Source organism: Carlito syrichta, unplaced genomic scaffold (genome assembly GCF_000164805.1).
Source record: "Carlito syrichta isolate Samal-C Ts95f unplaced genomic scaffold, Tarsius_syrichta-2.0.1 Scaffold305637, whole genome shotgun sequence".
NCBI lineage: Eukaryota > Metazoa > Chordata > Mammalia > Primates > Tarsiidae > Carlito > Carlito syrichta.
This window is the reverse complement of record NW_007249733.1, coordinates 103,158-115,038: the sequence shown is the minus strand read 5'-3', so window position 1 is coordinate 115,038 and position 11,881 is coordinate 103,158. Positions and strand designations below refer to the sequence as shown.

At 40.6% G+C, this 11,881-nt stretch overlaps 2 protein-coding genes across 4 annotated transcripts in view; one reads left to right on the top strand and one right to left on the bottom strand.

Annotated features, from left to right (window-relative positions):
* ARL13B (ADP ribosylation factor like GTPase 13B) overlaps positions 1 to 11,881 on the top strand; it is a 59,827-nt gene that overhangs the window by 11,736 nt on the left and 36,210 nt on the right. The window lies entirely within an intron of this gene.
* The window catches only part of STX19 (syntaxin 19), an 11,587-nt gene continuing 4,462 nt past the window's right edge, over positions 4,757 to 11,881 (bottom strand). The window contains exon 2 of the mRNA XM_008061889.1: positions 4,757 to 5,667. Coding sequence (XP_008060080.1) covers positions 4,770 to 5,654 — 885 coding nt within the window. The 5' untranslated portion in view covers positions 5,655 to 5,667 and the 3' untranslated portion in view covers positions 4,757 to 4,769. The remainder of the gene's footprint in view (positions 5,668 to 11,881) is intronic.

Here is an 11,881-nt window from a genome sequence, read left to right as displayed (position 1 = left end):
CAATCCACTCACCTCAGCCTCCCAAGGCGTGGGATTACAGGCTGAGCCACCGAGCCCGGCATAACTTAATTTTTAAAAAGTGCCAGTGCACTTGAACTACTAGAGTAGTACCACTTTCTCATTACATACTGTCTGCTTTTCTGTGGCATTATATGATCTAACTTTCCTTTGGCCAGACCTCACAAATTGAATGCTTACAACAAAAGTGATATGTGAGTGGAGTTTCACTCATGAAAGAAAATGTAGTATCCCTGATTTGATCTTACTAGGTGTTGTGAACATTCCAGTAAAAAGTTTCTTGACCCAGGGTCTTTGCTGCCATGAATGGCCTCCCAGGATCCTCTGAAATCATATCCACAATTCCAGTGCATGTGCATTTTTCTTGGGAGCAGATCCTAGCGTGTGCATTTTGTGGGGATCAGGTCCTATAGGAGTTTGATCAAAAATGTTAAAAACTCAGTTGCTATATTAGGAAAAACATTAACCAGGCTTTTATTATTACTTTTTCAATGTGGGATTTTTTGATTCCAACCTTTATATACTTATTGGACTCACCTTCCTTTCTAGGCACTGTTATAGGAAAATGTTAATTTGCAAGTTTCTTTGAGTCATAATTAGGTCAGGATTATCCTAATACTATTCTCAGAAATTGCATCAAGCATACTTTTGCTAAATTAGACCTTTAGTTAATAAATAGGAGAATCTGTGTTCTTTTTTAGAACTCTGGAAACCTGTAAGCTATAATGGTGATTCCCCTAATTTACTAATTTCACCCTCTGAAATCCCTACTCACTGAATTAAGAAGGCCTTGTTGGCTTAAGATTTCCCTTCTTCAGTGGTGCCTTACCAAGCTGTCATCTTCATCATACCGTTGGCTCACACTGTTGACTTACCGCCAGACTTCCTCATTGAGGGTTTCCTTTCGTCATTCAATTGCATTCGACTTCATAGCAGCTGTAATTTACAGTAAAGTTTCTCAGCTTCTTGTTGTTTTTTTGAATTGGAGTCTCACTCTGTCACCCAGTCTAGAGAGCAGTAGCATGCTCCCGGCCACTGCAGCCTCGACCTGCTGGGCTCAGGCGATCCCTCCATTTCAGCCTTCTAAGTAGCTCGAACTACAGGCATGCGCCACCATGCCCGGCTATTATTTATTTATTTATTGTAGAGATGAGGTCTCACCAGGTTGCCCAGACTGGTCTCGAACTTGAAGGTTTAAGCAGTCCTCTTACCTTAGTGTCCCAAAGTGCTAGAATTGCAGGCATGAGCTTCTGTGCCCAGCCAGCTTCTCATTTTTGTAGGTATTTAAGATATGGGTGCCTGCAGAGGTTCCCATCCCTGCCTCCCCTGCCAACCCCACCAGTCTGTTTAAAAACAAAATAACACATAAAACTGTTCAGTAGTATTGGTAGGCAGCAAGATGCTTTCCATGGACCATGCGCATCAGCATCAGGCCAGACCTCTGCAATGTTTGAAGGTGAGATCAGGGATGCTTTGGGTTTTTTCTCACATGTTCTGCAGATCATTCTGCTACACAGCAAAAATTGAGAACCACTAGTGTAGGAGAAAGTGTGAGTCAGACAGACCTTAGGTGGTTACTTAATCTTACTAAGCTTCTATGTTGCCACTTGTAAATAAGGATTATAATACCTGTGTTGCCATGTGAATTAGAAATAATGCGCTTAAAGCATCTAGTGTGGTATGTTGCTAGTGTTCTGTAAATGTGATGGTGGATATGAATTTTGTTACTGTAGATGATACACTGTAGATGTAGATGAATTAGATGAATTAGGAAACCAGTTTCAAAGTATCTCATTTTAGGAATTTAATCTCCTTGAAGCTTGTGGTTACAGAAAATGGCATAGTTTAGTAGTTTGAATATGATCTTTACTGCTCATAGTAATTTTGATTATTTTTATTGCATATTTTCCATATTGTTTTCAACTCTTTTAATTATTGTTTTTCACTTTAAAGTCATTATTTTAAGAAAAAATTTTAATGCCTATTAAGTTTGTAAATAATATATACAAAATGTTCACCAACTAGTTAAATATCATGTTATTCATTTATTTATTTTTGCTTAGGTTAGGATGATGCTAATTGGTTTGAAGATAGAGCAATGAGAATTATATATGATACCTTGCTTTTTGTGCTTAAATCTTGCTTTAAAAGCACTACGAGTAGGTATAGAGTGCTACTGAGAAAGAGCCGTTTTACAAATTCATCATATAATCATATAGAAGATTAAATAGTACTTGATTTTCTCAATTTTCATGATGAACAATTTAGGAATAATTATAAACAGGTATCGCTAAGGCTCTAGATAAATTTTTAGAAGAGACAGGAGAGATGTGTATTACTACTCAATTGTGGAGTTTATCATCTGTTTCAAATGTATGTTTCTTAAACATCTGATGCTGAGCTATGTGCAACATCTTTTTCTCTAGTGATGCTTGACGATTGATACAGCAGAAACTTCTTCAATTTTTTTTTTTTTTTTGAGTTGGAGTCTCACTCCGTCGCCCAGACTGGAGTGCAGTGGCCGCCTCAGCCTTCCGAGTAGCCGGAACTACAGGCACGCACTACCACGCCTGGCTAATTTTTTTTTTTTTTTTTGATTTATTGTAGAGATGAGGTCTCGCCAAGTTGCCCAGGCGGGTCACGACAGTTTTTTTATATTTTGTAAATTAGACATTATTTTATAGTATTTGTGATATAATATTTTACATATACAAAACCGTTCCTTTCAAGTACCCCCAGCTTCCTTAACATATTTTTCCTTCATTGCACCTGCCTGGAAAAGCTGCCAGCTTGGCTAGACCCAGTTATCTGCCCGTTCTGTGCCAGCACCCAAGCAGCTAAACACTGATAGATTTAAAACACAGGACTGTGCTGGCTGAGCTCACATTAAAGTTACGACCACACATTTTAGAAGGGTCCTAACCACCACCTGGTTGTCCAGCTCCCCTCCCCTCTCCCCGGCCCCCTCCCCGTTTTCCCCTTCCCTTCATTCCTCCCTTCCTCACTCTTCCCACCTTTTCTTTGAGTGGGAGTCTCACTCTGTCACCCTGACTGGAGTGCCGTGGTACGCTCACAGCCACTGCAGCCTCGCCTGCTGGGCTCAGGGGATCCTTCCGTCTCAGCCTTCCGAGTAGCTGGAACTACAGGAGGGCACTACCACCCTCGACTAATTTTTTGATTTATTGTAGAGACGAGGTCTCGCCAAGTTGCCCAGGCTGATCTCGAACCTCTGGACTCGGGCAGTCCTCTCACCTTCACCTCCCAGAGTGCTGGGATTAATGAGTCTAGTTTTCTTTCTTATCTCGTCTTCTGCTTCGAATCTAAATTTTGGAATACCCTAGGCTCTTTTCTGGGCTTCCAGTTTATAATTTATCTACTTAGATTTATGTATAATTTCCGTGCCCCCGTCATCTCTGACTGGGACTGCTGCATCAGCCTCAAATTGCTTTCCGTACCTACATGCTTGTCCCCTACTCACTGCCCCCAAACCCATTCTAACCCATTCTTCATACAGTACACAGAACTGTCTTTTTCAAGTAAAAATTGTATTACTCTCAGGCCTGACACAGTCTAAGAGCTTTGCATCGATTACACTTGCTGTAAACATGAGGCTCTTTCCATGGCTTACAGAGCCTTAAATCTAGCCCTTGCTGACTTTTCTTAACCTCATCTCTTACCCCACTGCTCTTTTCCCACCATGCCCAGTACACTGTCATTTTTCTTTGTGCTGAGTAATAATATTCTCCTCAGGGTCTTTGTACTGTTTGTTTCCTGTGCCTGGAATACCCTTTCCCCTGTCCTCGTCATTCAGGTCTTCACATACGTATTACCTTTTAGAAAGGCTCTTAACCTACTGCCCAACCTAAAGAAGTCCCCAGCCATCTCTCCCATTTCAGTGCCCTTATTTTAGGTCTTTGCCCAGAACGTAACATTATCTAATATTTGTGTTTACCCTTTGCTTTCTCCACCAGAATGTGAATTCCAAAACTCTGCCTGTGTGAGTCAAACTGTATCCTTGGCTCACAGCATGTTTCCTTGCATCATCAAAAAGTGATAGCAAAGCGTTCAGGAACACAGCTGCCTATCCTCTGACCTTATCTGCCAAAGCCCCCAACCTGTAATGCCGTGTCTCGAATGAACCCGAGTTCAAGAAAGCAGTGCCTTAACTTGCCTTCTTATGCCTTAAGCTGGACGCAGCTCCCAGTTACCAGTTAGATTCTTCAGATACATAGTCGAGTGTTACCAGGATCCGCTGACCACTGAGTTCACTTACCTTCCAAGGACAAACAATTTGATACAGGTTCTAGTTTGATTTTGCTTTATTGTTGCACTCTTTGAGGTCTTGTTTTACGTGTCTTAACTGCCAAAATATTCTCAAATGAACCAATGACATTGCTTAAGTAGTCATCCCTTAATTGAAAATTCATCCTGTTAAAGCACTAGAAGTTAGAAAAATGAATAATAGAACTTAACACCTGACCAGAAACGTAAGATCATTCATCTCCTTTTCAGAGTGACCCTGTGAGTTGAAGATAACATACTATTTTTTAGCTTAATTAAATACAACTTGTCGTATGTAACTGGCTTCAGAATTTTCTGTAATTCGAAAGGGTTAGGGCAAAAGGGGAACTTTATGACTTAATAGTGATGAAAGATCTGTGAATGGATCCATGAAATGAAGAACAATATAAGACACTGAAATCCAGGACATCCTTTACCCTAAAGTTGGAATAGTTTCTAAAGTGGCTTCTTTATTTTGAGCTACAGCATGGACAGCACCAACAGCACAGTACCCTGCAAGGGTTTCTTTTTTTGTATTTTACAGCTAATCCAAATTTCTCTTTAGTATTGTTAACATACTCTTTTGTACTGTTCACTGTCATTTCAATGTTGTTGATATTTTCTCCTTGTTCTTCTACTAAAAGAGATATCTGAATGAAAAGATCCCTTAAGTCTTTTATTTGGTTCTCCAAATTAACTAGCTCCTTGTGTCTCTGTTCAATCTCTGAAAGTTGTGCTTTAGTGATACTGATTTCCGTCAGTAAGCTTTCATTAAAAACTTCCCATTTTCCTTGATGAAGCATATCATTTACTTCTTCTTCAGGTACCTCTTTCCCAGCAACTTCAAGCTGACGGAAAATAAATATCTTGCACTTCTCTTGCTTTGCTGCTATTGTGTCATTGTATATAAACATGGTTTGCTGAAAATGGCGGAACATTGCAGCATGCTGAGATTTAAGTATCCTTGTGACCACTGATGATGGACCATTTTCAGCCTCTGATTTTTTAACCTCTTTAACTAAATCTTCCAAACTTCTGTTGATATGTTCTGCTTGGATTTTTATCTCCTTTGTAATACCAGACTCCTTCTTAAGTAGACTAAACCTTCTCATCGAAGCCACCAGACTTTTCTGTTGCTGCCCAAATTTTTGAACATTATCTGCCAAATTGTTAATATTCTCCTGTAGTTTTTGGATTTCATGGAGGTATCTCTCAGCTACAGGCTCTCTTTCATAGATAACAGCTTGCTGCAGAAACAACCCTTGTTCCTCTGCTTCTGTAGTTGATACATGACTGTTTCTAGAGAGCTCAATTTCTTTCGTTCTCTGCTTTAGTTCTTGAAGTCGGTCTTTCATCTTCCCGTTCCTCCTGTGAAGCAAAAATGATGGTATTGAACAAAGAGAAATTTGGTATTTTTCCCCAGTAGCAGTTGACTTCATATAACTGTTTATCTCCCAGCAAAAATTCTCCTAGTTTTTTAAAGAGTTTAAAAAAAAAATTAGAAAAATCAGTAATAATTTTCTCATAAAACTCACTGAAATAGAAAAATAATATAGCGAGAGGATTGCCTGAGCCCAGGACTTTCAGACCAGCCTGGGCAACTTACCAAGACCTCATCTCAACAATAAATTTAAAAAATTAGCTGGGCATGATGGTATATGCACATGCCTGCCGTTTCATCTACTTGAAAGGTTGAGTAAAACAAAGAATTGTCTGGACCCATTCAGTTTCTTTTGTTCTCTGCTTTAGGGTTAGTCTTCAGACTCTGAAAACGGTCTTATTACTAAAGATACTGTTTTTGGTTAATTTGGTTTATGTAATATTAAAAATACACTATTAGCCAGGCTCGATGACTCAGCCTGTAATTCTGCACCTCGGGAGGTTGAGATGAGTGGATTGCCTGAGCCCGCAAGACCCGCCTGAGCAACTTGGCGAGACCTCATCTCTACAATAAATAAAAAATCAGCCAGGTGTGGTAGCGTGTGCCTGTAATACCGGCTACTCGGAAGGCTGAGGCGGAAGGATCGCCGGAGCCCAGCAGGTCGAGGCTGCGGTGGCCAGGAGTGGCCACTGCACTCCGGTCTGGGCGACAGAGTGAGATTCCAACTCAAAAAAAAAAAATATATATATATATATTTTATTTTATTTTATTATGGAAATGAGGTCTCACCAAGTTGCCCAGGCTGGTCTTGAACCCATGGGCTCAGGCAGTCCTCTGACCTCGGCCTCCCAAAGTGCTGGGATTATACTGTACCCGGCCAAAATATACCATTTTTTAATTTTTATAAATTTTTTTGAGTTGGGGGGGTCTTACTCTGTTGCCCAGGCTGTACTGTCACAGCTTACTACAGCCTACAACTCCTGGGCCCAGGTGATCCTTTGGCCTCAGGCTCTGGAGTAGCTCAAACTTCTATTGAAATACTTTGAAGAAAAATGTGTCTACTGGTTTTCCTCTTACCTCGTTCGCTCTTCCTTCATTGCCTTTTTCTCCTGGCTTCTCCTCATCTCCCTCACCTCTGAATACTGGAATGCTTCTAGGCTCAGTCTTGTTTTTAACTCATTGCCATTTTCAGTCTCATGGCATTAAATGCTGTTTGTTAGTTGACAGCTCCAATTTATATCTTCAGTCTAGGCTGCTCTTAAAAAGCTATCTACATGGCAGTTCCTCTTGAATGTCTGTGTCTAAAAGGAGTTCACGGTCTTCCTCTGAATCCTCTAACTGCCAATCTTGGTGAACAGCAGATCTGTTCTTTCAGTAGCTCAGACCAAAAACTTGGGAGTCATCCTTGGCTTTTCCCCTACATTTCATATCTAGACTAATAGCAAATCTTGTCAGCCTCGCTTTCAGATGTGTTTATTTGGCCACTGTTTGCCTTCCCCTTGCCACGCCACCATTGTCATCCCCTGGATTGTTGCAGTGAGCTCCTGAGTGCTTTCCTTGTTTCCTCTTTTGCCCCCCTCCCCCTGCCACCTTTAGTCTTTTCTTGATACAGAGTGTAGAGTTAAAATGCAAGTCCGATCATGTCATTCCTGTGCTTACAACCCTCCCTTGGCGGTATCTCTTAGAGGAAAAGCCGAACCCTACAGAACCCTGCGGTGACTTCTGTGGCCTCTCTCCCTCACCTCCTACATGTAACTCCCTGCCCAGCTCCAGGCTCACCACCCTCCCTGCTTCTCACCCAGGCCAGTTGCCATTTGCCTTTAGGGTTTTGGCATTTGCCGCTTCCTGTGTGTGAAGTGTTCTCCCCATGTAATACGGGACTTACTCCCCAACTCTTCTCACTAAGGATGTCCTTGGTCACCCTGTCTAGAACTGTACCTCCTCTCAACTCTCTGGATCTTCCCAGCTTTATTTTTCTTAGCATTTTTCACTATTTAACATATTATACATTTTACTTGTCTGAACTAATTGCCTGCTTTCTCCTCCCAATATAAGCTCCATGAGGGCACCGGTCTAATTAATCCTGGTGTTCCCATCACCTTGATGAGTTTCATATTTGAGTTCTTCTGTTGATTTATTGATACCTTATGTTTTCCTGAGCTCTTGATATGTGCCAGACACTGTTCTAAGTGCACTGTATGTTTTTGTGAGAACTTTGATTTAAGTATTATCATAATCTCTGATTTATAGGTAATGAAATTAAGATCTGAGCTGTAAGTAATCTAACCAAGGTGACAGGTAGTGGTGGAGTTGAGATTCAAATTCTAGCTGTCTGGTTTGAAGGACTCAATTGTTTACTAGGCTAGAAAACTCAGTGTGTCAGATGATAAAGAGAGATCATCTAGGGTAAGTTCTGAAAAGAGGCATTTAGGCCAGTGAAGAGATGGGAAAGGAGCCAGAGATATGACCCTGAAATCTGTTTTTGTCTGAAAAAGTGTTTTTTAGATATTAAACGTTTATTCAGAAACATTTGCTGTGTAGCTGTATTGCTGAGCATTTTATTTTATTTTTGAGTTGTACTCTCACTCTGTCGCCCAGACTGGAGTGCAGTGGCTGCTCCTGGCCACCGCAGCCTCGACCTGCTGGGCTCCAGCGATTCTTCTGCCCCAGCCTTCAAAGTAGCTGGAACTACAGGCGCGCACTACCATGCCTGGCGAATTTTTTGTTTTATTGTAGAGATGAGAATTTGCCAAGTTGTCCAGGCTGGTCTTGGCCCTGGACTCAGACAGTCTTCTCACCTTGGCCTTCCAAAGTGCTGGAATTACAGGCTTGAGCCACCACGCTTGGTCTTTGCTGAACATTTTAAGTATTGGTTGGAAACATTTAAGAGCAAGTTTTTGTTGCCTATAATTCACTTAGATTGTTCTTTTCATTTTCTATGTTTAATTCAAATAGCTGGTAGTCTTTTTGTTTTTACCTTCAGATTTGGTATGGTAAAAGTAAAAAAAAAGTGCAATTTATGCAAATCAATGACATCTAAGCTGGGAAGGACTTCCATCACCCCTCCTTCCTCACCTTTTCATTCTCTGTATTCTGCTTTACTTGCTAGGCATGGTGTCTCTACCTTCAGAGTAGAACTAACCAAAGCCAGCATCTGAAGATCTGAGAGGAAACAATAAGCTGGGAATATCATTAAACCCGAAACATTTATGAAAGGAAGATTAATCAAGGAGGAATACTAGAAAGTAGTATAATAGAACTGCCAACTTTAGGTTTTAGGAAAGTTGCAGGTCAAAGTAAAACAGTCGTTATTGATCCATATGATAGACAAGTCTTCTGGAAATGTATTTCTTTCTTGAGTCATTGTCTCTGTCACCCAGACTAGAATTCAGTGGCACAGTCATGACTTACTGCAGCCTCAGCCTCCTGGACTCAGGTGATTCTTCTGCCTCAGCCTCCAGAGTAGCTAGGACTACTGATGTGCACCACCACACCAGACTAATTTTATTTTTAGAGACAAGGTCTTGCTATGTTGCCCAGTCTGGTCTCAAACTTTTGGGCTCAAGCAGTCCTCCTGCCTAGGCCTCTCAGATTGCTGGGATTACAGGCGTGAGCCACCTCACCCGGCCCATATAAATGTACTTCTTGGTATTTTTTTTCATACAAGTAGAAAATAACAAAATCAAGGGAATATATGTGATAGTATGTGAGTATGAGTATGCTATTATTTATGTCCTTTATTAAAATGAAAGGAAAGTGATTTTAATGGGGAAATATTTTAGTACTAGAGCTCACCAATTAAATACACAAATTTGATATTCTAATTTTTTATATTTTCTCTTTTAAACTGTACTAAACAAGTTAATGTATAAGTTACATGTAGTTGTTCTTTATCATTAATTACAGCTTACTGTAATTATCCTAATGTAATCCAAATGTAAAAATTCAGATTTCAAGAAAGGTAAGTTGGAGAACTTCTTTTCTTTATAAAGTAATATAACTTGGAATCTCTTGTGAGTTTTAAATTTTTGTTTTACGAAAAATTCTGCCCATTTTTATTTGATCAGTCAGGATATCTTTGATTATGCTACAGTAATAACCAATTCTCAGATTTTGTTGACTCAAAACTACAAACAGCATTTCTTGGCTCACGTTTAATGTCATGATGGGTGTGCAGGGGTCTCCATCTTGAGCACTTGAGACCAGAGCTCCAGCTCTCCAGATGTGGTGGTCACTATGTCAGGGATTGAGAAGTCCTGGAGGGATTGAGGAGGCCTCTCATGCATGGAATGCTGTAGCCCTGCTGTGACACATGCCACTGTTCCTGTACAGCAACTCAGCCGCTGACAGCAGGTGGCAGTGGAGTGTAGGCCTTTTGCATAAGATCTTTTTAGATCTCCTTCAATGAAATTCTTGACTTTTTTTATTTTTGGTGTTCTGCAATTTCACAATAATGTGGCCCGGGGTGAGTCTTTTTGTGTTTATTTGCTAAACAGTTAGTGGATCTTTTCAATCTGGAAACTCAACTCTTGTGTTTATTTTTTTGGTATAATTTCTTTAAGGACTTTCATCTTCTTCATTTTCTTTGTATTTTTTTCCTTACCTTTAGAAACTAAAAAATTAAAGGTACAGTCCAATCCAAGAAAACCAGCAACTAAATAAGGGAAATGTTAAAATAATTTGCCAGAGGTCACACAACTAAAGAGTGGCAGAGCCTACAGCTTGACATCTGCCTGCATGCACATCTCTTCTCTTTCCCCTATTGTGTAGGGAGTAAAAACAGATTATGCCAGTGAAATATACTGCAAATGAGCCTGATTTGTAACAAATATTGTACTATGTTATTAATAGACTATACTTTTTTTTTTTTGAGTTGGAGTCTCACTGTTGCCCAGGCTGGAGTGCAGTGGCACACTCATGGCCACTGCAGCCTCGACCTGCTGGGCTCAGGTGATCCTTCTGCCTCACCTTTCCAAGTAGCTGAAACTACAGGCAGGTCCCACCACGCCCACCTAATTTTTTTGTTTTATTGTAGTGATGAGGTCTTGCCAAGTTGCCCAGGCTTGTCTGGAACCCCTGGGCTCAGGCAATCCTCTCACCTCAGCCTCCCAAAATGCTGGGATTATAGGATTGAGCCACTGCGCCCGGCCAAGTATATATATTTAAAAGAAAAATTTATAGCAGGATATAATATAGCTTACCAGATCGAAAATAATTCTGTTGTTTGCAGCTTTATTAGGTTTTTTAAACAAAATCAGACAAAATTGATTAGTTTACAGTATAGAAGGAGAAAAATAATTGGTTTGAGTCTCACAGACCTATGTGTAAAGAAAGTCTCTGAGAAATTTTGAATCATATCATTGACACCATGTGGAGATTGGGATTCTTGCAGGGTGAGACAGCGAGAGAGAGAAAGCAATATCAGACAGCAAGTTAATGAGAATTAAGTCCTATCTCATGTTTCTATAATGACTAAGAAGTTTTTAACAATTTTTAAATTTCACATTTCTTTTTTTTTTTTTTTTTTTTTTTGAGTTGGAGTCTCACTCTGTTGCCCAGGCTAGAGTGCAGCGGCACGCTCATGGCCACCGCAACCTCGACCTGCTAGGCTCAGGTGATCCTTCCTCCTCACCCTTCCAAGTAGCTGGAACTGCAGGCACGTGCCACCATGCCTGGCTAATTTTTTGATTTATTGTAGAGATGAAGTCTCACCAAGTTGCCCAGGGCTGGTCTCGAACCCATGGGCTCTGGCAATCCTCTCACCTCGGCCTCCCAAAGTGCTGGGATTATAGGTGTGAGCTACTGCGCCTGGCCAGTTTCACATTTCTTATGAACTACAATGTCCTAAACTTTCTCTTTGGTTTATTGCTTTGGAACAAATCCCAAAACAACCCTCTCTAACATATTTATGACTGGATAGATTTTTATTTTTTTAAATTTAGATAAATTATCAATGTCCTCAAAGCCTTTTTCTGAAGCATTGTAGTTTATAAAATATTTTAAGAAGTAGAATATTTCTAGCCGGGCTTGGTGGCTCAGCCTGTAATCCCGCGCCTTTGGGAGGCTGAGGTGAGTGGATTGCCTGAGCCCGCGGGTTCGAGACCCACCTGGGCAGCAAGACCTCATCTCTACAATAAATAAAAAAAAAATCAGCCGGGCGTGGTAGCGTGTGCCTATAATTCCAGCTACTTGGAAGGCTGA